The following is a 25,470-nucleotide window of genomic DNA, read 5'->3' on the forward strand; positions in this document are numbered from 1 at the left end:
TCCCGAGCCGGGAAGGGGTCTGGCGGCGTGAAGCGGAAAGTGGGCGCAGCCGGCGCGTGGGGAGGGGGGGGTTCCTCAGCGGCCCTCCCCGCGTCAGCCAAAGTCGGAGACGGGTGTGCCCCGGAGAAGGGCGGCTGTGTGCCGAGGCCCGCGGCCCGACACGCTGCCCCCAGGGACGCAGTGAGGCCCGCGCTCACCGGTCGCGCCCGAGAGCAGTGAGGGTTTCCTCGAGGGCCTCAGCACTGACCATGCCCTCTCTTGTGGGCCTGGGCACTCCAACGGGGGCTCCTCTGGGCCGCTGATTCGCGAGGGGGCTGGACGTGGGGGTGAGGAAGGAGGGGACGACTTGAGCACGCGTATTGAATGTTTGAGACAAAACACCGACACCTCAAAGGACGGAACTCAAGGCGAGACAAAATCCTGGTTGAAGGGGGTTCAGAGGTTACAGGAATTGCAGCGGTGACACCCTCCTAAAGGACGTATGGGGACGGGGCGAGGGGCATCAGTTATCGAGAAAGTTCGGGAACACGGGTACAGCGCGTATATCCCTACGTGCTCCCTGCGCTAGAGCCTTCCCGAAATACCTCTCCTGCTCACCGCCCACTACCCGAGCCTTTGATTTGCTTGGAGGCTCCCTGGGTCTTCTCTTGTCTCTAACTGCGGTCTGGAGCTCTGGCCACATTGCCCTTCCCTCGGCGTCTCCGCCCTTTGCTCGCACAGTTCTGCAAACACTTTCCCGGCTCCTCCTCCCTTCCGGTTCTGTCGGGCCGCGGTGAGGCCTTCACCTCTCACCTCCTCTGCGAGTGTTCCCCGATCCTCTTCAGCGCAGGTTTGTGGATTGCGGTCACTCTACCGAGCAGCCCTTGATTCTTGGGGCTTTTCCCCCTTCGTTTTACATTTGCTTGCTTTTAGTAAATGTTGTCTTCTTCCCTTGTTGTCGTTTTTGTCCAGCTTCCCTTCCCTCCCCTCCAGCTTCTAACATATAACCAGACTTGCTGTTGGGTCTGCATTTGAGGACAGTGGCAGGGCATGCACGTCCCCTTGCCAGCCCCAGGCTCCATTCTAAACCAGGTTTCCCTGGGGCGGGAGTTAGCAGTTCTTAAACTACTTTGTATGTTTACTGGTGTTGAACCAACAGGTAGATATTTTGCAGATAATCGTAATTTGCAGGTTTCTCCCTGTGAAGAAAGAAGTTACAAATAAGGAGAAGGGTGGGTGGGTGAGAATGGACCCTGTGATGCTGGAACTGCCATGTATTTAAAGACGCCGAAGATGGACAGTCACGGAAGTAAACAGAATAAATGTACTAGATAAAAAGCAGTAACGTTTAGTACATTTTGGCAGTTTATACCCCCACCAGTGACCGTTAAAGGGCATGACATTTTCTTTTGCCTGGTCGTTCATCACACAGGCTGGATCATTTGTTCATATTTTTGTTTTGCGCAAGGTATCCGTCATTTTTCCTTTGCCCAAGAACCAGCTGGCAGACAGCCGCTGAAAGGTGAGGTTTGCCAGCACCAGGCCTGCGAGGAGGCGGGGCGCTCCGCGGTGCCGCTCACTGTCACGGCTGGGTCTGTGCCCTGCGCCTCTCATTTACTACCAGGAGACAAGATTTTTCACTTCTCTTTCCCAGTTCTCTTGCCCATTTACCTCAAGAATATTTATTTTGGTTTATTAATGGTCCAAAAGGCAACTAAATCGTGGCTGGAAAAGTGTAGAAGTAGAAGTCATAGGGTAAGTTAGTGAGGAACATGTCAGAGAAGTAGGAAACTGTCAACTTTCAAGTGAAACGTGTGCTCTGGAGTGCGGAGAGAAGCGCGAGTCCTGTCACGCACTTGTGAAGACCAGCCCTCTCCTTTAGGACACTCAGACTGCTGGTACTCTTGCTGTTTAAAGTCCACTGACGGTTACGCGTCTGCCTCGTGCGCATCTCTGACAACTTCCTTTCCATAGATTCCTTGAAATACTCCAACCACGGTAGTCTTCCTTTTAGATGGTTATGAAAAAGGAACTCTCTCATAAAAAAAGAACCAAAACACTTACTTTCTTGGAAAGCAGAGTAACTCACCCAGTCCCAAGTCATTTGCAGCAGGAGTGACTGCCTAACTTCAATTGAGCTCATGTTCCCAGTGACACGCTCACCTGGTCGCGGTCTGTGGGCCCTGGGGTCGGGGGTGGCGTTACCTAGGGCCTATGCTTGTTTGAGAAACGAAATGTGGTTAACCAGAGCCCTTTCCTAATAGTGGGAGACACTGGGAATTGAAATCAACACAGAGATATTTCAACCTTTGTAACCCACGATGGTGCTCAGGGAGGATGGGGTGGATCCCACTGCAAGACCAGGAGTTCACCTGCGCACCTGCAGAAGGACATATGGGTTGTTACCAATTAAGCTGCGGTGAACAATCAAAACCACATCATTGGGTGGACCAGGCTTTCATTTCTCTTGGGTAAATGTGTTGGAGTGGAAAAGCTGGGTCATCAGGGAGTGAATGTTTAAGAAGAAACTGTCGGACGCTTTACCATCCATACCAACGTCCTTGTCAACACCTGGTATCATCGGTCTTTCCGATAGCCGTTAATTCTCTCGTGACTAGTTTGTGTTTTCCTGAGGACTAGCGAGATGAAAAGATCTTTCATGCACATCACCATTCACGTATCTTCCTTGGTTAAGTGTCTGTTCAAACTTTGTCCTAGTTTTTAAAAATGGTTTATTGCTTTTTTTGAATTCTGAGTGTTTTTTAAGAATATATTCTGAATGTGCTACTTCCCAGTACTGTATTATCTCCCATGACGTGGCTTGCTATTTTATTTAATAGTATCTTTCAAAAAGTAAAATTTAAATTTAATTAAAGTCCAGTTTATCAAATGTTTGTTTCATGACTCATGCTTTTTATGTCCTGAGAAATCTCTGCATTTCCCAACATTATAACAGTTTTCTCCTGTTTTCTTCTAGAAGTTTTATGGTTTAGCTTCTACAATTGGGCCTATGATCAAATTAAATTTTGTGGATGGTGTGAGATAAAAGTCAGTAGCAGTTCTGTACATTTCTTCATTTGTTCACACCCCCCCCCCATAGATAGATAGCTCTTTGATACAGAGACTTAGCCCTAAGTCCCCTTGGCACCTTTATTGAAACTGACACAGCTGCACCCGGGTGTACGGGTGGGCATGCTGTGACGCTCCCTGCTCTGTTGGCACATCTGTATCTCTGTCTCTGGCTTCAGAGCAGGTCTCTAAATTAGGGAGAGTTAGCTCTCCAGCTGTTCTTCTACAAGGTGCTTTAACTCCTTCAATTTCCATATACATTCTAAGATGAGCTTATCATTGTTCTATAAAGGAAAACCCTGCTGGAATTTTGGTAGGTACTGGATTGAACGCACATACCAACTTGGAGAAAACAGACACCTTGACATGATGCAGCTCTTCGTTTGCTTTATTCTTTAAATAATTTTCAGCAATACTTTGTAGTTTCTAGTGTGCATGTTTTTGTGCAGTTTGTAACTTAAGTATTCCACACATTTCTGGGTACTGTTGTGAATGGGGCTGCACCTTTAAATGTCATTCTCCAGTTGTTGCTAGAATGTGGAAATAACAGTTGACCTTTGTTTGGCGACCTCTCGTGACTTTGCTAAGTTGGCGTATCAGCTCTAGTAGCAGTTCTGTAGATTTCATCTGTTCTACCCACATGCTCATGTCATGTGTGAAACACTATTTTACAAACTCCCTCCCACCTGTATGTGTTTTCTTTCTTTTTGTTGTCTTAGCGCAGTGGCTACCAGCTCCTTCCGTGCCCCGTCCCAGCCGCAGGGGGAAAGCGTTCTGTTACATTAAGCATAATGTCAACTTAAATCTTTTGTGAATGTCCTTTCTCAGCTTAGGGAAGTTCTTTTCTATTCCTACTTTGCTGGGAGTTGTTTTTTTAAATCAAGTGTTGAATTTCATCAAATGCTGCTTCTATTCAGATGATTATATGTTTTTATTTCTTTTTTAGATTTTCAAATGTTAACCTTGCACTTCTGCACCAAATTTCATTTGGTTTTGGTGTATTACTGATTTTATATATTGCTGGATTCAAACTGCTAATATTTGGTGAAGGGCTGGTCTGTCGTTTTCTTGTAATATTTTTGTCTGGTTTCTGTGTCAGGGTAATGCTGGACTCATTCCCTCCTGTGTTTCTGAAAGACTGTAAGATTGGTGTTGCTTCTTCCCTAAAAGTTTAATAGAATTCACCAGTACACCCTCCAGTTCTGGAGGGTTTTTTTGTTTTGTTTTGTTTTTTTGTGGAAAGATTTAAAATGACAAGTTCAACTATTTTCTGTTTCTTCTTGTGTCCATCTGGACAGCTTGTGAATCTCACGGAATTTGGCTGTGCCAGCTAAGCTGTAGAATTTACTGGCATAAACCGACTCACAGCCTTCTTTGTAGGACCTGTAACCATGTCCTTTCAGTCCTGGTATCGATAATTTTTGTTTCCTCTCCTTCAACTAGTCTGGCTAGAGGCTTGTCAGTTTTGTGGGTCTTCTCTATCTGCTCATTTTCTAGATCTTTAATTTCTACTTTTATTATTTACTTTGGTTTAAGTTGCTCTTCTGTTTCTAGTTTTTGAAGGTGGAGGCTTACATCACTGTAAACCTTTCATCTTTTTTTTTTTTTTTAAGATTTTATTTACTTATTTGACAGAGACACAGCAAGAGAGGGAACATAAGCAGGGGGAGTGGGAGAGGGAGAAGCAGGCCTCCCGCTGAGCAGGGAGCCCGATTGGGGGGCTTGATCCCAGGACCCCGGGATCATGACCAGAGCCGAAGGCAGACGCTTAATGACTTAGCCACCCAGGTGCCCCTAAACCTTTCATCTTTTTTAATATAAACATTTGAAGCTATAAATTTCCCTGTAAGCATTTCTTTAGCTGTTTTTTTTAAATAAACTTTTACATGTTGTGTTTTCCTATTCACTCAAAATATTTGCTAATTTTCCTTGTTTTTTTTTTTTTTTAAAGATTTTATTTATTTATTTGAGACAGAGAGAATGAGATACAGAGAGCATGAGAGGGAGGAGGGTCAGAGGGAGAAGCAGACTCACTGCCGAGCAGGGAGCCCGATGCGGGACTCGATCCCGGGACTCCAGGATCATGACCTGAGCCGAAGGCAGTCGCTTAACCAACTGAGCCACCCAGGCGCCCCTAATTTTCCTTGTTTTATTTGACTCATGGGTTACTTAAAAGTGTGTCCTTTAATTACATTATCTATTTATGTTAGAATTATTGGATTATTTATTTAGAGGTGTATTGCTGGGGATGCCTGGCTGGCTCAGTGGAGTGTGAGACTCTTGATCCCAGGTTTATGAGTTCGAGCCCCACGCTGGGGGTACAGATTCATTAAAAATAAAATCTTAAAAAAAAAAAAGTGTATTGCTTAATTTCCAAACATTTAGTAATTTACAGTTATCATTGTTAGATTTCTAATTTAACTTGTGGTCAGAAAACATATTCTGTATAATTTTATCCTTTTAAACATGAGACTAGTTTGATGTCTCACCGTAGGCCTCCCTTGATGCATGTCCCCTGGGCGCTGGAAAAGAATGTTCTGCCGTTGGTGCGGTACTCCGTAATTGGCCGGTCACGTTTCGGGTTTTTTCTGATTTTCTGTTTTATCGAGTACTGAAAGAAGAGGGCTGATGCCCCTGACCACAAGCATGGATTTGTATGTCTCCCATTGATCTTCTCCGCTCTGTCAGGTTTTGCTCCATGCATTCTGAAGCTCTGTTACTAGAGGCCTGCACAGTCAGGGTTCAAGGTGACAAATGTGTCCTTTCTCTTTCTGAAGTGGGCTCTTCATCCCTGGGAGTACTCCTTGTCCTCAGGGCTGCTTGGTATGAATGAGGCCACTCCAGCTTTCCTGATCAGTTTTCGTGGTACATCATTTCTCATTGTTTATTTTACCCCATGTGCGTTTTTCTATTTATCATTGCCTGTCTCGTGGATGATGGAGACGCTGGTCTTAATTCTTGGTCTGGGAATCTTTGTCTCTTAGGGTGTTTGGGTCACTTTATTTCTGCTCTTTATTCCCTTCCCGCACTTCCTTGCCCTCCTGTGGGCAGATTTCATCTGTGATGTGCACTGACCCCACTCACCCTTTTGTGGCGGGCGGTACGGAGTAGGAGTACCTTTGTACACGGTAACTCAGAACAGCTCCACGAGACAACTAGCATTATCCCCTTCAAGAAGACAAGAAAACCAGGGTTAGAGAATTTAAGTAATTTTTGTACGGGCACCCGGACGGTGACAGAGCCAGGCTTGGACCCCTGGGCCATCTGACTTGAAAGCTGCAGCCTGAAACCATCTGTCTCTCCACTGACTCTGGCGCCTCCAGAATGTTCCATCACGAGAAGCTGACCCAGAACACCGCGTCCACGGTAAAACGCAAGGTCTCGGCCTATAAAGCAGTGGACCTTGATTTGTACATCACTGGTAACAGGAATCCTTGCAAATCTGCTCAGGTCCTCAGCCTGTTGCTTTGCATTCCTCCATATCTGTGCCTACGTTTACATAATGACCTGTCTCGGCAAGAACATGCACACACACGCACACACGCACACACACGTGTACACACACACGTACAGACGTACCCAAATATACATGCACACATACAAACACGTGTATGCACACACATACTTGCACATGCACACAAATACACATACGCAGACACGCTCACACACACACACTCTGGAGCCCCTTCCTCCCAGTCTGCACACCTGCTCGTGTCCTCACCCAGAAGAAGTGCTGCCTTGCCCCTGCCATGGAGCAGTGGCCCCTGGTTACCACAAAAACTGGACGATTCCCAGCTCCCGGTGCAGTGACCATTTCTTCCCGCAAACTCCCTCCTCAGTTCCTGGCACCCACACTTGTGTTCCTTCTTCGGCTCTAATCCTCATTCGCGTCTCGTAGCGGCGCCTCGGCGTGCACAGCAGTGTTTACTGAATGTGTACCGTGCACCAGACGCTGCGCACGCAGGGCTAAAATGTGCCCGAGAAAGTCTCCTCGAGGAGACAAGCGCAGCCCCCGGCGACAGACGGTACCGCCAGAGCTGGGGCCAGAGGGGAGCGGGCTGAGAGGGGGTCCCGAGGCCGGCCCCGCGACCCTGACATACACTGGAAGTCGGATAGAGGGGGGGGACACGGCAGTGACCGCGCTCGGCCCACCGAGCCCGGGCTCCCTACGTCCGGCCCTTCACCAGCCCTGAGAACCTGACAGCTTCGAAACCGGGCCTCTGACGTGCAAGAAGATACCGTGGCCACGAAAGGGTCTGCTGCTACGATCGAGCCCTCAGAAAACAGCAACGACAGCCCACTGCAGAAGCACGCGTGGAGAGGGGCGCCGTGGGCAGGGGTGGGGGAGGCCGCGGCCGCCGCTTCTCGTGACATCCGGTGATCTGTCTGCTTAGCGAGTTTCTCCGAAAGAAGGTGGGATGGGAAGACGCGGGGTAGGCAGAACACCTCCCGGAACTGAGCTGCGAGTCCTGGCGGGGCAGCAGCACAAAACTCAGGAATAGAAGACTTCGATTGTGTGGAAGAAACTCCAAAAAACAGGTGAGTTACAAAATGGCAGTAGAGGGCGCCTGGGTGGCTCGGTTGGGCGACTGCCTTCGGCTCAGGTCATGATCCTGGAGTCCCGGGATAGAGTCCCGCATCGGGCTCCCTGCTCGGCGGGGGGTCTGCTTCTCCCTCTGACCCTCCCCCCTCTCATGCTCTCTCTCGTTCTCTCTCTCAAATAAATAAATAAAATCTTAAAAAAAAAAAATGGCAGTAGACTTTAGAGGTGGAAACTCTTGGAGCGAAGCCTTCCCAGTTCTGAGGAAGATGACCTGGACCCTAGGGTTTTCTATGCAGTCAAGCGAGCAGAAGACAGGCAGGGACCCGGACGAGCATCGCCCGTGCGTTCTCCGAAGGGCAGGCACGGCCGGGAGGGGACCCGCAGGGGAAAGGGCAGGCGCTCGGGACACGGCCGACCCTGGTGACAGGACGAGGCAGGCGCTTCTCCGTCAGCAGAGCGAGTAGAGACGGCAGGAGAACACAAAGCCACGGCCCGCTCAGCGCGGCGACCCGGGACGCGGAGGGAAGGAGCCCGTCTGTCTGGGGTGCTGAGTGCGCGCGCCGGGCGCTGGTGCAGGGCCACCCTTGGTGGACTCGGGGCCAGGGTGATCGTGACACCACGGCCGGAGACGAGCATTCGGCTTTAGATGAAACGGGCAAAGTCTGAGCGTTAATACAAATACGTAAACATCAAAGTCACCTGACCAGAGTGGTCAGAAATCGGGAGAAAGACGTGGGGAGAAGCACGGGGGGAGAATACGGGCCTAAGGTCCTCTTGTTCACAGCAGATTCTCTTGAGAAACAGCAAATTCGGGGAGCAAGGAAACGGAGGTTCGCGCGATGACAGGAAGTAAATGACGCGCGGCCGGCGAGCTGGGGCCCGTGCCAGGGGCCGGGGGGGCGGGGGGCGCCGCTCTCTCTTTCTTAATTTGTCATTCATTTTCCTTACGTTGCTTTGACAGAAATTCAGACGGAACGAAGGGTACACAGTGCGAAGTCCACTCTGCCCCGTCCTCACCCTCCAGGACGCCACACGCCCTCGCGGCCTGGCACCCTCCCTGCCTCGCACGCTCTGCCACGTGCCGGCGGACGCCCGAGAATTCGGTGACGAGACGGCGTCACCGCGAGTGAGCGACATGCCGCCAAGTAAGCGCCTGGAAACGGACTCTGTCGGGTCAGAGGTACGGGCGTCTCCGAAGCGGAGATATGCTTGCACGTTTGCTGAGAGGCTGTCACCCCACATCACCGCCCGGTCGGCCGCACGGGGCCTCCCGCCAGGCCTCTTCAGTTCCCATGGCAGGAGCGGGAGGCCGGGGAGGCGGGCTGCGCACCGAGCGGGGATGTTGGCCACGGGCCTGTGGGCAGTGGCCTCCCCATCCCCGTGGCTCTCCCACCCCCCAGGCCCTGCTTTCCTGCAGCCCGGCACCCCCGGGCCGTCCTTCCACGGGGCCCCTCACCCTGGGCCTGGAGATGGGCAAGGGGGCTTCCCTTCCGCTCACTGCCACCAGCAGGCCAGTCTCCCCGCTCCGTGAACCCCGGCTTCTCTGAAGCACACACCTCCCGTCTCTCCGCCCAGTCCCCTCCAGGCACGCACAATTCCTCCCCCAGCGGCCAGCCTTCATGGAGCCGGCTGCCCCCACTCCTGCCCACCTGGGCGGCACCCCCTCCTGGCTCGGGAAGCCTCTCCACACGACAGTGCCCAAACATCTGCAGAGCTCCGAACCGACGTGTCTCCGAGTGACCTTTTGGAGTCCACCCGGGCTCCAGCCGTGGCTTTTCTCCCTTCCGGAAATCACAGTGGGTGGGCGCGCCCATACCCACCTCCTCGGCCTGTCCCGATCCTTGAAGCTCACCCAGAGCACGCACAGCCTCCAGACCCACACGGGTCGCCGGCCCACACTCGCCCACTGGCAGCTCTACGCACACTCACGTAATTAGTGCCGAGTCCTATCCAGCACCCCCCAGGGACACTGCTCCCCACGTAAACTTTCAGAAGGCCACTTGGCACTTGAGAAATACATGTATCTTATTTCACGGTTAGACTTTTTTCCAATGAGAATTTAAAAAAACCCTGTATCTCATGTCTTCTTCTTATATTTATGGCTTCATTTAACACTTAAATCTTTGACCACTGGAACTTATTTTGGTGTCGAGGAGGATAATCCACCTGTGGTTTTCTCGAGGTGGTAATTCAGATCCTGCCTGACCACGCACCCCTCACGTTGCACCACATTCCTGTGTGCGGGTTATTTGTGGACTATTTGGTTCCGGGAGGCCGCTGCGTGCCAGGAGCATGTCGTTTCACTGATACCACGCTAGGACAGGTTTTAAAGCCACTTGGGGCTATTTTTGCCCATCTGCTTTTCTCCTGTGACTTCGGGATCACCTGGCCTGTGTTCTAAGGTTAAGGGCCGTGTGGCGTCCTCAGATGCTGCAGACAAATTAAGATCAGCCACTCCGCTCCTTCCTCAGGCTTTCTCTCTGCTCCCATGTCATTCAAACACACCTTTCATGTGGATATTTCCTTGTTTGCTACTAGGAATTTTGTCATTGTTTTGTGGCTATTGAAAACACGACTTTCCATTATGTTTTGGCTTTTCTGCTCATTTTGTGTTCTGTTAAAAACTTAGGTCTTTTTTTGGTCACAGCTCTTCTCTGCTTCTCTTAGATTTTCTGCGCTCACCGCCTCTCCAGTTTCGCAGCCCCTGCCCCCCCTCACTTCCCCTACACCATCTGTTTGGCCGCGTCGGCCTTTCACTGCAACAACAGCCTCCCCGACCCCTGATTTGTGAGAGGACGGGACAGCTCGACTCCTGAGAGGGTGGCCCCGTCTGCCCCGCTGTCCTGGACGTGGATTTTAAGTCGCTGAAGAGTTATGAGGAATGTAGTTTGCATACCACAGGTTTTATTAATGTAATTTTAAGGCCAATTAAACTAATTTTATTCAGAGTTAAGTCTACATTAAATTACAAGATTAACAATCTCTAGAGACAATAAACATAAAATTTAAGAAGTAGAAATCTATTTGGTCTTTTATAGACCACATATTATAGAACTGACAAATGAAAATTTACAAATATAGAAATAATGATACTTCAAGGGTGAGGATTTTCACATGGAAACCCATAAGATGTCATATTTTAAACACGCATGTTTCAAAAAGGGAGAAATTTTTAATAATTTAGCACAAAATTAAATTATATAAACTTGGTATATCCCAGAAAATATTGCTTTAAACACTCATACCATGATCAAAATTCCTTTGGTAGCTTTTAATCAAAATGAAACATGCTATTACGTAAAATATAAAGTACTTTTAAATGTTACCAGAAAAGTATCTTTGTTACAGTTACGTACTAACATCATCGTCCCCCTGCTCAACCTCACCTACACACACACATGAAACCAGGTGCCAACAAAGTCCTTTTAATCTTTTGACAAAATAACCTCTGCTTCACAATATCAAGACTTGGAGTCTCCTAGAGAACTTTTTACAGTGGTCACAGTACAGAGAGCAACAGCCATCCCTGCACAGGACTGTAAAAACAAACCAAACTTTATTCGAGCAATTAATCAAATCAAACAGCAGTTACCCCGATGCACAAACAGGGGCTGCTAGACGCAATCCTGGAAGAGTAAACACAAACACACCGTCCCCCAAACCCCTAAACAGAAAATTCACAAACAACTCAGTGGAAGTAGAACAAAGATGCGCATGGGTTCCTGCGGCAGGTACGCCCGACCCGGTGTTGTCCCGGCACATGGGAGTGGTCTCACCGAGAAAGCTCGCTCTAAAAAGTCAGCCATCGGAGCTTCAAACATATGGAAAGTAAAGGAAACAAAGAGATGCCAGGATTAGGTTGCATAATCCATTAGCCAGTGTCTGACACCGACTGCCTCTTCCTAATGCTTGCCCACAGAGGGCTCTCGTTCCTAATAAGCGTCCCGTCAACTAAGAGAGCCTGCCTTCAGGACCTCTGCCGCCCGCGAATGCAGCACGGAGGGTCTTTTCAGCTGTGCATTCATGACCACACACGCACCAAACCAAACCTTCAGCTTTCTGCCACAAGAGCACCATGTGACAAAGGACACTCTTTTAACCAATAGCTTCTTGTCCAATCTCAAAGTCATTCTGCAACAGAGCAACAGAAACGATTTAAACACCAAAGAGAGTTAAGAGGAAGAACTGGAGGGAAAGACACATATGCCATTCGCAAACCCTCAAACTCTGTGAAGGGTGATCCAAGAATCATCTCTTTTCCCTCGAATCCCAAAGTCTCCGTGCTGGCTCAATGTCAGAAGTCCTGGAAACAGCACGGAAGTGCTTCACTGCTCTGAAGATACATTCTAGTGTCTCGCTGAGAGAAAAGGGCGGCCGACACATCAGGCCACGTAGTGGTACTGATTCGGATTGTCCTTGTCTCTCTCCATATAGTCTCTGTCTATAAGAGATTCAATTCTCTTTTTCAAATCTCCAGGCTGAAAAAGAAAAACAAAACCCCTCCATTATAGCAGCATTAAATTTACAAACACAGGGGAGCAGAACGTATGCAAGAAGTATGTGATTATAATTATGTACATATATTACATACATGATTACAGAAAACATATGTATCTATATGTAAGCTATTTATAATTATTAGCTAATTACAAAATGAACCCGATGGAAGTCCCTACACTTCGAAGACAGTGCTAACCTGACCTCTTGACGGCAGCGCTCGCACGTGAACGGACGGTCAGAGCAGGCCGCGCGTGCTCAAGGGCGAACGCGTTCTTTACCAGCACGCACTCACGCACTCACTCCCACAAGCACGGCCAACCCTACCCCAGGGTAGGACATCCCATCTGTGTGACGGGGAACCTGATGTTGCGTCAGGGCATGTCTCCCATACTGTGTTGTGTTACTGCGTCCTGACTGTGCTCCGGGGAGGGGGTGGGAGCCCAGGCTGCGAGCGCTCCCACGTGAGGAGGCTGCCCGGGAAGGGCGCCCCCGCTCTGCTGCGGGAGGAAGCACACTCATGTCGCTTATGAACAAGCTTCTCCCTGTCCAAGGGCACACGCTCTCTATCAAAAGGCCTAGCCTTCTGTTCAGTTCATACATTCACAAGATACGGGACCAGGGCTGAATCGCCGCTGCGGCCGCTGCACACCTCCCCCGCCCTTCAGTCCTTTAACTGCTGGGTTTCTCATCTGCGAAGGGAAAGCGAACACTCGCCCTGCTAGAGGTAGGAAAGAATGGTGCCCACAGCAGGGTTTCGTGACCGCCCAGGCACTGTGGAGAATGTGCCGTCTCTGGAGGGCACAGCTGCCCCGTGCTTGCTCGGGTAAGACAGCTCCGGCTGCGTCGGCGTCTGCTCACTGACCCACCTCAACTTGACTCCCTCAGTGAGGATGGAGGGTGAGCTGCTCTTCTACCAAACTGGACAACACAGAATCAGGGAACTTCCACCCCAAAGGAACACAGGGCCAGGCTCAGGCACTGAAAAGCCAGGTCTCATGAGAGCCCCATACTTTCCAGGTGGAGGCTCATGTTTCAAAGAGCTTTTCCTAATGCTTCCCTAACCGGTCCGTACTCCACATATGTCCATACATCCAGGGCAGTAGCTCTCAGTCTGTTCAGGGTCGACTTTCTCATGCACAGAAACAAGGAGAGATTATCAAAACAGAAAATGGTCTGGAGCTTGTCAATGCTGAGTAAATGAGCTGTTAGTGGGATTTCCTCAGAATCCTAGGGCATAAGCTGCACAGCTACACTACTGAGAAACATGGTCTCAAGCTCTGCCAGGCGCCTCCCCCTCCTAAAAAGGTATCAAGTACAACATCCCTGCAAGCGGGAGTTTTAGGGACCTCTCGTTCCCAGATGGTGACAAACAGCATTTGGGACAGAGACTCTGCTGTCATCACTTGCTGGCTGTTCGACAGTCGGTGGGCACACAAAGGTAGACTCGTGCAAGAAAACGATCACCTGTGATGCAGGAGAAATGAGTCTACAGTGTTAAGAGCTGAACACGCTTTTTCAATGTTCAGCACAATACTACAAGTTTAATTAAGCTAATATACATTTACCTTTACTGGAAATTTCAGCTGATTATACAATTCAGAAACTAGAAGATTATGACCAAGAGTCTTTCTCATCTTCATTATTCTGACAATAGCAGCATCAATCTGATACTGTCTGTCCTGAAACACACGCTCGGTGGTGCTGACTTGTTCTTCCACCTGCATTTGCACACAAAAGAGTGAAGTTTAAAGATATATTTTGGCGTTATTTCATATTGTTGAGTTTGATGAGAAACTTCTGATGCAAAGAAAGGCCAAACTTTGGGTAAATCCTGTTCTGTTATGCATTTTTATTTGTTCGAGCAAAACCTAGCTTCCCAAGGACAACAGGCCTTCAGTACCAGACCTTGAAAAATGAAGTTGTATTTCCCTTATAAAAAGGCTACAAAATACTACATAAACTCTATATAATCCTGGATTAGATCCAGTAGCACAGTAAAAACAAAACAAAGCACAACAGCTATCAGAGATTACTGTGGAAATGTAAACTTTGCTCAACATCAGGAAACCTACTAATGTAACTAATATGACCACAGCAGTTTCAAGATTAGATTATATGATCATCCTGACAGATGCTGCAAAGGCATAATAAAACTGAAAATCTGTTCTTGATCTAAAACAAACTTTAACCATATAAGGAGAAATTAAAAAAAAAAAACAAACAAACCTGAACATTCAGGATAAAAAGCTGTTATCAGAAGCAAACAGCGGGTGGGAGGATGGGTTAGCCTGGTGGTGGGTATTGAGGAGGGCACATTCTGCATGGAGCACTGGGTGTTATGCACAAACAATGAATCATGGAACACTACATCTAAAACTAATGATGTAATGTATGGGGATTAACATAAGAATAAAAAAAAAAAAGAAAAAAAAAAAAGAAGCAAACAGCAAATACTGGTAACAATTTCATGTTAGTTACACAGCAACCTAATGGAGGTCCGCAGATCACAGGTGGGCAGGGGAGAGGCAGGGCTGTGCATGTATGTGACGTGTGTATGTTTCAGAAAGACAGAAGCCATGGTTTCCAAAGGGATCCATGACCCTAGAAAGGTTAATGTTCCCTGTACTTAAGAAAAAATGAGGAAGTGAAGAAAAAGCCTGGTAGCACTATTATTTCCTAAAAATGTTGTTTTGGGGGTGGGGGCGGGGTGCCTGGGTGGCTCAGTGGGTTAAGCGTCTGACTCTTGATCTTGATCCACACTGGGTGTGGAACCTACTTAAAAAAAAAAAAAAGTTATTTCAGAGATTCTAGCTATGCACTAAGAGAACTAAAGAGGTATGCTGAAAAGGAGCAGACACATGATAATTCTTTGTAGATGAGCTACAAATCCAAAAATCCAAGAAAATCAACTGAGAAAGCATCAAAGACCATGAGAATTTTATAAAGTGGCTGGATACAAGATAAATACACAAAGATAAACGGTGTTAATATATACATACTGATAATAATTAAACATGCCAACCGGGAAGATCCCCTCTATCGGGTGCCAGCACGTTATTGGCCTTCTTGCCTAAAGTCTTCAGTGCCTTGCCCAAATCCCTCACAGGTGTGACCTGCCTCTTCAGGCCTCACCTAGCTCAGCTTTGCCTTTGGTGGGAAAGCCTTCCCTTACCCACGGTATTAGACTGGCTTTCCCATACTTCTCCATTGTAACTGTGACCTCAAGTCTAACGAGCGCAGCAGTGTGTAATCATCTGGTACCTGTCTGCTCAAAGTTCCCTCAAACAGAGACTTGTAAGAGTATGTTACTGTTAATGGATGAATTCTCAGCGCTTCAGAGAGGACCTGGCCCAGAGAAGGTGCTTAGTAAGTATGTGCTAAACTATCTACTAAATTGGCAAGGCTTTTAGTAGAAAACTCCCATGAAGAGATTTGTATTCATATATATACAAACACAGATATGAATCAGATTTAGTATGGTAAAAATGAAAACTGGAAATTAATGTAATGCACTCTGAATAAAAAATGTCCATGTTCTTATTTGGAGGGCAAAGACAAGATAAAATTATTCTCAAGCTCACTGGGAGAGTAAGTTTATAGGAACAGGTACATTAATTAAAAGACTTTGGGTGCTGGCTATGAAACAGCAATAGAATTTGCAGAACAGAATTGAGAAACTGACCCATAATATCTGAATTTAATAAATAAGGGTGACAATTAAAAGAAGTTGTCAGACAGTGGTATTTTCAATTCAGTTTTAGAATAGGAAGAGTAATTAGATTGCTTTTTGATATTAAAATAATTTCTATGTTGCTCAAAGAAAAAAATGTAAATACTAAAAAAACACAATTATTATTATTATTATTTTTTTAAGATTTTATTTATTTATTTATTTGAGAGAGAGAATGAGAGAGAGAGACAGCATGAGAGGGGGCAGGGTCAGAGGGAGAAGCAGACTCCCTGCTGAGCAGGGAGCCTGATGCGGGACTCCAAGATCAGAACCTGAGCCAAAGGCAGTCGCCCAACCAACTGAGCCACCCAGGCGTCCACAAGTAATTATTTTTTAAATGTTGGGGTAAAGGAAGGTTTTTCCTAGGCGTGACCCCCAAGTCAGAAACCATAAAGGAAAAGACTATGCTTAAGAATTTAAAAACTTCCGGGCGCCTGGGTGGCTCAGTTGGTTAAGCGACTGCCTTCGGCTCAGGTCATGATCCTGGAGTCCCGGGATCGAGTCCCGCATCGGGCTCCCTGCTGAGCAGGGGGTCTGCTTCTCCCTCTGCCCTCTTCCCTCTCATGCTCTCTGTCTCTCATTCTCTCTCTCTCAAATAAATAAATAAAAAATAAAATCTTTAAAAAAAAAAAAAAAGAATTTAAAAACTTCCATGTGGGGAAAAAAAAAAATCTCAAAACACAAAATTATGTGTCAGAAATGATGAAGGGTCAATCACTTTAATATATAAAGGACGCTTACTAATGAGAGAATGAATATGCCAACAAATGTGCCAGTGACCTGAACAAGCAATTAATTAGAAAAATCTATAAACATGAGCCACACCAACATTTCTAAGGTGCTGACAGGTGCTCGGCCAAGAGGTTTCGTAAACACTGTTCATGTAATTCACACAACCTGTGGTGGTATTATGTCTACTTCAAAAGCCGAAGACGTGAGGATCAGAAAGACTACATAATTTGCGTAAGCTACTAACTGGCATAAAGATGCTCAAAGAAATTCAAGCTAAAATGGCAATGAACTACTTTTGTGCCTGTAAGAACAGGGTGGGCAAAGGGCCCTCTTGTGAAACTGGACACTGAAATCTGGTAAAAATCTGTCAGACTTCCATTTGGCAAAGGGTGGTCAAACTAACAAAAGTACACATTCTTTGACCTTGTATCTCCAGTGCAACAATTTTATTTATTTTTTTAGGTTTTTAAAAAATTCATTTGAGAGAGAGAGAGCAGGGAGAGCAAGAGAGCGCACAAGCAGGGGGAGCGGCAGGCAGAGGGAGAGGGAGAAGCAGGCCTCCCGCTGAGCAGGGAACCCGATGAGGGACTCCATCCCAGGACTCCGGGACCTGAGCCGAAGGCAGACACTTAACCCACTGAGCCACTCAGGCGCCCCAGGGCAACGATTTTATACTAAAGAAACATTCTAACAGGCACACAGGAATCTCTGTGCCAGGATGTTTAATGTAACGTTATTTCCAGTAGAGATGGAAAGAACTTAAATGCCTTTCAACATGGGCACTGCCAAGCTCCCACAGATTCACACAACCAACAACTCTGCACCCATGAAAAACCCAAGTCCTGACGTGGAAAGAGGCCCATAATAAAGAATAAGAACAGCTTACACAATGGTACATACAAACGGCATATACAGAGTAATCCCATTAAAGAAAAAAAAGATTGTATATTTACATCCTAGGAGAAAGCGGCATGAGTGCAAATAAAAGTGGCAGTAGAGATTATCTCTAGGGGACAGAGAGAACAGTCCCACTCTGAGATTATAACTCCAACATTGTACACCTTTTAATCACTCTGTCAGAAATTCCTAATATTAAAAAAAGATGGATCAAAGGATATATGCATTTAAATCCTTAACAAGTATGTCAAACTCCCCACTAAAAGCATCTTTTAAAAGGTAAAAACATAAAGAGAATGCCTGTTTTCTCACATACTTGCCAACTCTGGATATTATCAAACTTTTAAACATTTCCTAAAATTGATAGATGAAAAGTGGAATATTATTTTAATTCGAATTAAAAAAATTACGCGTGAGAATGAACATCTTTTATATAGTTTACTGGTCTTCGGCATTTCTTTTTGTGTAATCTAAACTTCTTTCCAACTGGGCTACACCTGAACACCTGTAGGTAAGTGAAGCAACCAGTGTCTACTGCTGGGGGTGGAGAAACTGTGAACCAACCGCAGATCAACTGAAGCTGTGCCTGTGTTTCTGGAGGGACCTGGAGCCTTCACAAGGCCTCTCCACTCACGTACATGCCTGGGGGCCGGCTGGACGCCCTGTTCTGTACGCGGGCCTGCATGCCGACACCACCCCTGGGGCGCGAGGGCTTCTGCATTAGGAAGGGCCTGAGGGCAGTGGTGCAGAACGTGCTCTGGGTACGAGACAGCCGAGCGCCTCATCAAAGCTCCAGACGCTCCACCTGCACAGACCACGGCCACGATGTCCGTGGGTCTGTGACGCCCACGACCCCCAGCACTGTCACCCCAGACCCTGGCTGAGGCCAAGGCTGCAATGCGCTGTGCAAAAATAAGAAGGCAAGTGGACTGGGTTTTGGACAAGCTCTCGACGCCAACGGAATCCAGCACAGGAAGATCTCCCACTACACTCTTGTGAAGAGGATGGTAACTTACACGCATTTCCGTCTCACGTTCACTCCTACCGTGAATACGAAGTTAACCAACGCTACGCTAGGGTGCTCGAAAGGACTCTCAAGCACCAAGGGCCCCTCAGCGAGTGCCCTGCGGGTGAAACGAGGAAGTCCGTACGTACGGTTTCCTTCATTTGGATCTGGTTGATCTTTATCCGAAACAACTTGTGCTTGAAGTCCCCATTGAACGTGAACGTGTCCCCGTCTTCCACCTCCTTCCCTTTGGGACTTTTAAGCAGAACTCGTGCTTTCCCACAGGCCAGGGACTGGAGCGTCCTTCGCAGTTCGCTGTCCTCTGCAAGGGAGAAAACCAGGCAGCGGCCACCACCACAGCGAGTGAGACTCAGCAAGAGCCAAAGGAGCTGCGTGCTCAGTGTGGCTAGCAGAGGCTGAGTCTGCACCTTCGCTTAAACAAATACATGTTGTAACAACACCGACACCACACATTCCACACAACAACACAAAACCACACATTCATCCTGACAGGAGGACTCTTACCTATCCCCGTGGCCATTTTTATTTCTTCAAAGCTGAACCCGTCCCCTTCATTGAACATGAGGAGCACCAGCGTCTGGAAGAGGGACACTTGGAACTCCTTCTTTCCCTGGAAGAAAACGGGCGTAGCACGTGGGGAGTGGTGTGCACAATCTCTGGAAAAGCTGAAGAGGTTTCTTTTTGCTCTCAAACCATGTGGGGTGTGGGGCTAGGAAATTACTAATCAGCCAGCAAACAAGAAGAAGTTAAGCAATCGATTATACAAGAATAAAATGAAACTGGGCCTTGGACCTCACACCATCTCCCGCTCCTATTCACCGAGTGCCCACGGCAGAGGCCCGCACACGCACGCGGGGAGCACGCACGCGGGGAGCTCCGTGCGGAGGAAAGCTGCAGGAGCTGGGGGAGGGCCGGCTGTGCAGAGGCAGGTGCGGTGTGTAATTCCCATACGCTGTGTACAGGCTGCCTCGTTTACAGGGTACAATACATCAGTGCCTTGTAACGGTAGCAAAGTAGAAATTTTGTAAATTTTCTGCTTAGTGTATACAACCAAATTTTATTTACAATACTGAAGTTAAACAGGAGCATGAAGGCTCTCTTGTGACCTGCTTCTTTCCGTTACCAGTACACAGAACGCACTTTCCTCTTGTATCATGTCCCTAGCACTGCAACAAATGGGCTTATTCATTACTCTGTGAAAACGTCTCATTAAGATGAATTTCTAGAACTGGCATTACCGTGACAAAGCCTGTGACTAGAGGCTGGAGATGCGCTGCCAAACCGCCCTCCCTAAAGCTCACACGCTCCCCCTCCCACTAGCGAGAGGTGCTGTTTGTTTAAGTTTTAGCCTTGATCAATTCTGTAGTTAAAATGTGGTACTTCACTGCATTTTAATCTGCAACCCTGTGACTAGCAGAGAGGTAGAACATATTTTCATTGAATTCGATTTTTTTAAGCCTTGCTTTCATGAGCTACCTCTACACATCCTTTGCTCTTTTTAAAGTACGAACGCTTCATGAACTTGCGCGTCATTTTCTTGCAGAGGCCATGCTAATCTTCTCTATCGTTCCAATTCTAGTCTATGTGCCGCTCAAGCCAGCACTCCTTTGCTCTTTTTTCAGTTAGGTAAATGCTTTTCTATTTTTATTGATTTCTTATTGACTTTTAGAATATTAATCCTTCAACTATTTAATTCTATTGACCCAGAAAAGCCAGTGCTGAGTTACACTGAATAATCTTTTTTTTTTGTTTGCTACCAAAGTTCAACCACAATTTTAAAAATGCTAGTAACATATTTATAAAAAATAAATGAAACAAAGAACTTACTTCCTTAAACTCTGCTTTTAAAACAGCATGCCCCAATGTAGTTTGCCACTGAAGTTTTCGACCACTGTGCTTTCCGAGATAAAATGTCTTAAATACTTCCTGAAGTTTAACCATCTGCCAAGCACAGGAAAACAACAAATGTAATGATGCTAAACACCATTCGTTGAAATACCACATACTGCTCAATTTACAGAATTTTTACAATTCTTCAAAGCTGAATCTGGAAAGATAAAAGATCAGTTCTGTATTTTGACTGCTGTTTTTCTGGATTACTCTATGGCCTGTGAAGATGTGTGCCATTCGGGGTTTCCTCCCGTCTGCAACGCTGCAGGGAGTACTTGATGCACCCGATGTTCACACAGGCTGTGCTCTGCAGCGTCCACACCGCACACTGGGCACCCCCAGCCTGCGGCACAGACCGTCCGCAGCACCGAGGCCAGCCCCGGTCAGAGCGCCAGGTCTCGGAGCTGCCGGGTGGGTGCTGTCAAAGCCCGCAAGCGGGCCTGCACAGGAGGCGTGACGTGCCACTGTTTCCATCGTTACTTTCTGGGAGGATTTCCCGTACCTTCCAGACCTTCTCCCACTTCTTTATTGCTGTGATCTCACTTCTAAGTTCCCGAGCCCCTCCTCCCTCCTCCTTGTCCAGGTGCCCACCCCCTCTGCACCCCGGCGGCATGCCACTCTCCCTGATGGACAAGCTCTCTGATCTCCAGGACAGCATTTCCGTGTGCACTCTCTGGGGCACCACACGCCCCCCCTACCCTCTCCGCTCGGCTCCCTGGATGTCGCCACCACTCTGCACCAGGACAGCCGACGGTCTGTGCTGCTTCAGGCTTCAACGAGCGAGATGACCCTGCGTGACAGCTTCGAGCGCACAGCCTCCCCTGCCCTCCGTGTCTCGTCCATTCCTTCTGAGCCTTCCTTGGTTGCTCTCCCACCAACCCCGGACACAGTGGCACCCTCAGCTCCCAGTCCTGTGCGCTGGCCACTTGGCTCATTCCCATCAGTGTCCTTGGCTGCTCCCAAGTTCTTAGGATAGAGGTGGAAACTCTCCCGAGGCTTGCCAAGGGCCCTTCCTTCCAAACCACTGACCGCACCGGCCTGTCCCGTGCCTCCTCGCTCAGGCTGCCACGGGAACCCGCCGCCATGCCCGCTCATCTTTAAGAGCTCCTTCCTCACAGAGGTCTTCTCCAGCTGCTTGGCTCTGACAGCATTTACAGCAACTTGTGAACGTCCCTCCGGACAGAGAGCTCAGGGGGCAGGGCCGAGGGAGTGGACACCGCTCTTCCAGCCCGCGGCACCCTTCCTTCGTGCTCCATCCAAGTCAGAATGCCCGTCGGCCTCGCATCCGCACGGCAAACCTGTCCTCACGCTTCAAAACTATCCCCCACACCCACTACCCATTGCCAACATCAAATCCCAGACACGACGGTCATTTCTTTTCTAAGTCTTTTAGTATATAATGAAAGGCAGTTACTCTTTCAGAACACGTACCTAATACCGTATGACCCCCAAGCAATAAAAGCCAATACTGTGATACACTTCTTAGAAACTTTCTCCCTGAGATTAATTCCTGGGAGTGGTACTAACAGTGAGAGGACAGAAGCTAACACTGAGGGATTACTATGTGCCAGTTACAACCCCAGGCTCAAAATGGATCAGAGACCTAAATGTAAGAGCTAAGACTATAAAACTCTCAGCAGAAGACAGGAGTAAATTTTCATGACCTTGGATTTGGCCATAGTTCTTAGACATGAGACCAAAAAGTAACAACAGAAAAAAACAGATCAGACTTCATCAAAATTCTAAAATTCTGTGCAAAGAACACCATCAAAATAGTGAAAAGACATCTCACAGAATGGGAGAAGATATCTGCAAATCACATACCTGGTAAGGATCTAGTGCCCAGAATATATAAAGAACTCTTGCAACTCAGCAACAGAAAGACAGGTAACACAATTACAGAATAGGCACAGGACTCGCACAGACAGTTCTTCAAAGAGAGACAGTGGCCAATGAGCACACGAAATGACGCTCAACGGTATCATTATTCATTACGGAAAAGCAGATCAAACCAAAATGAGACACTGATTCACACCCATTAAGATGGCTAAATCACAAATGTGGATGGGGATGTGGAGAAATGGGAAGGCCTGTGTGCCTCCAGTGGGGGTGGGAAAGGGAGCAGCTGCCGTGGAAAACCAGTAGTTTCTCGAACAGTTGAACAGGATTATCACACGACCCAGCACTTCTACTCCCAGGCGTGGACCCCGAAGGAACTGAAAGCAGGGACTCCGGTATTTACAGGCTCCTGTCACAGCAGCGACACCCACAGTGGCCAAAGGTGAAAGCAACTTAAGCGTCCATGGAAGGACGATGGATGGTCGGACAAAATGTGGTCTGTGTGCACCCTGGAGTATCACTCAGCCCTAAAAAGGAAGGAGGCACGACGCGGGGTGCGGCAGATGGGCCTTGCAAACAGGATGTCGTCGAGAGGAAGAAGTCTGACACAAAAGGCCACACACGGTGTGTGGTTCCCACTATGTTAATAACTGGAACAGAGAATCCAGAGACAGCAGGTTGGCGGGTGCCTAGGTCTGGGCCAACGGAATGGGAAGGAGGGCGTGCTCAACGGGCGCAGGGCTTTGTCTGGGATGAACTAGATGGAGATGCCACCCAACTGCACAGGTTAAAGTGGTAAATTGTAGATACGCTTCACCTATAATTGCGTTATTTGTATTTATATTGTAGGTATATTTTTAAAAGGCACAGTATGGTAAGCCTCAAACATCTTCTGCTAGAAAACAAAAAAGTACTAAAAAACCCACAAGGGCCTGTAGAAGGACAAAGGGCCTGTAAGGCGCTCCAGCAGCCGGATGCGGGACAGCGTGAACATGGAGACAAGTAACCAAGAGTCCATGAGTTCGTACAGATAAAGATAGAAAGAGCCACTGTTCGTCAACAGGACTCAGGAGTCGCCCCGCAGGAGAGTCTGATGGGGAAGAAGAGGAGTATCTCCCCACAGGTTACTTCAAAATCACAAAAGGAAAAATACTAACCACAGTCGAGAAACCAGCTAACACCTTAACCCAATGACGACATGGGCCACCACCAACACACGGGGGCCAACGGACAGTACGGGCCTCCTGACGCAGTGCTGAGCAAACCCGTGTGTGATTCTGGCTGGACAAGCATGGCCTGAATCGAGTCACACACGCCCAACGGAGATAATTCATGAAAACACGTGAGCCTCAAGAAAGAAGGAGAGTGCTGTAGCTGTGACAGAGAAAGGAGACCACGGCTAACTGCAGTGTGGGGCCTGGGCTGGGCCTGGACAAAACTGGAGGGCTCCGCACGGGATAATCACTGCAGCAGTGTCAGGGGTCTGACTCAACGACGTGCTCGGGGAAGCACCCACTGAGGTAGTAAGGGGTAGGGGGTCTCTCTCACGTGGCAGGGACACCCCACCCATCCATGCAGAGGGAAGGATCACCACCAGCGGCAGGGCTGGAGGCACAGGCAACAGCTTCTGGGGACACTCTGAACGGTTCTCACGAAGTCCCTGTGAGTCTCAACTACCTCAGAGTAAGAAGTGAACAAACCGGCAGCACCCCAACAGGCACAGGTGTGGCTGAGCGCAGTGAGGAGGTGAGGGAGGGTTTCTGCAGGAGATTCCATCTCGGACAGTGACACCCCGCGGCCGTGGAGAACGTGGGAACGGGGGCGGGGGGTGCGTGGAGCCCACAGGCAGCTTGGGATGGAGTCTCTGAATCTAGCAGCTGCACTCCCCACAGGGTGGGGACTCAGGCAGGGGGGTGGGGGACGACAGTAATCTGGGGTGCTGAGCCTGGGACGTCCGTGTGCACTCAGGCCCAGGGACTCACAGCCTGGAGTCTCAGTGCCTGTGTGGGCTGAGGAGGGAGCTGAAGGGCTCTGGGAATGTCAGTGTCCAAAGCAGAGGCAGAGGCAAAACGAAGACAGTGTGTAGAACGGTACATCAACTGTACTTCAACAATAAATTAAAAACAAACAAGCAGTAAGAATAAAACCACAAAGGCAACCAGTGGGGCCAGAAACAAGAAAATCCTGAAAGACCTGGTCTTGGAAATGGAAAAAGCAGCCTCCAGAGGCACTGTTTCCAACCTGGGCTCCCTGTTCCTGCAACTCCATGCCTTCCTGGGCCCTTTCTAGAAGGTCCTCGTCCCTGCTGCTTCTACTTCCCCGAGCCACACCAGAAGCAAGCTCTCTTCCACGTCACCTGGTATTATGATTGACGGTGCTGGGGCTGGTTTTAAGTTCCCGAGCCCACGACCCTCCCTCCTCTCTGCAAATCCCCAGCAGGCCCGAAGTTGTGGCCGACCTACGAAGCCCTGAGCAGTGGCGCCCGTGAGACCCAGAGTGTCCACACTGGGACTGAATGACAACCAGCAAGCAGCGCCTCCCAGCACCTGGGCCGCTGCCTTCTCGACGGTCAGCCAGGGGCCTGGGGGGGTGGGGGGTGGGGGGGGGGCGGGTGTCAGAAGGAGCCGGACAGGGTCACAGGCAGTCACTGAGCAACACTGCTTTCCAGAGACTACAAGGACACTGGGTCCATGATGGTGGGATTTAAAACCCTCTCATTAAATATCTCGTGACAGATAATGCATCTGTGCACAGAAGGCGTGTAAGAAGCCTACGGCACTTTGGCAGCGCTGACACAGCAAACGCGAAGGACAAATGCTCTTTCAAACACTCACTTCTGGAGTTAGATGCACTTCCATAGGCGTGTATGTGGGCCAGTAGCCCATCGTAAGTATGTTCACTGTTAGATCTATAGAGCCCGGGTCGCTCTGATTCTGCATATACTAAAAACAAAGACAACAAGATAAAATAAGTACTGTAGAATACCATCCAAAACAACAAGCTCATAAAAAGGTAAGTGGTGTTAATTTTCAAAATACGGTTCAACATGTGTTTGTATTTAGTCCCGAGAACACATTCCACTGAAGACACATGACACGGTCCAAAGCCACTTGGGATATTTCTCCTTCTTCTTTGGTTATGTTACCAACACAGGATACTATTACACTTATTAAATCAGATTTCTGTTATACATTTTTAGGGATTATTCTTCTTTTTCATTTTGAATTTAAGTTACTCAAATGTGTGAGGAGTGTCACTTTTAAG

General features: G+C 48.2%; 1 protein-coding gene and 1 non-coding gene across 4 annotated transcripts in view; both read right to left on the bottom strand.

The window, feature by feature from the left end:
- Positions 1-10,477: 10,477 nt before the first annotated feature.
- The window catches only part of CUL4A (cullin 4A), a 44,087-nt gene continuing 29,094 nt past the window's right edge, over positions 10,478-25,470 (bottom strand). For 2 of the 3 annotated variants that reach the window (XM_021696043.1, XM_044913493.1), the window contains exons 14-19: positions 25,041-25,148; positions 20,305-20,418; positions 18,982-19,087; positions 18,606-18,778; positions 13,657-13,809; positions 10,478-12,069 (exon numbers count right to left, since the gene is read on the bottom strand). In XM_021696043.1, coding sequence (XP_021551718.1) covers positions 11,974-12,069; positions 13,657-13,809; positions 18,606-18,778; positions 18,982-19,087; positions 20,305-20,418; positions 25,041-25,148 — 750 coding nt within the window. In that variant the 3' untranslated portion in view covers positions 10,478-11,973. The remainder of the gene's footprint in view (positions 12,070-13,656; positions 13,810-18,605; positions 18,779-18,981; positions 19,088-20,304; positions 20,419-25,040; positions 25,149-25,470) is intronic. The other variant, XM_044913494.1, reaches the window with a different exon arrangement.
- LOC123324443 lies at positions 19,976-20,080 on the bottom strand. The gene has a single exon (XR_006539815.1). It is a non-coding gene; the product is annotated as a U6 spliceosomal RNA (small nuclear RNA).

This window comes from Neomonachus schauinslandi, chromosome 3 (assembly GCF_002201575.2).
Source record: "Neomonachus schauinslandi chromosome 3, ASM220157v2, whole genome shotgun sequence".
Lineage (NCBI taxonomy): Eukaryota > Metazoa > Chordata > Mammalia > Carnivora > Phocidae > Neomonachus > Neomonachus schauinslandi.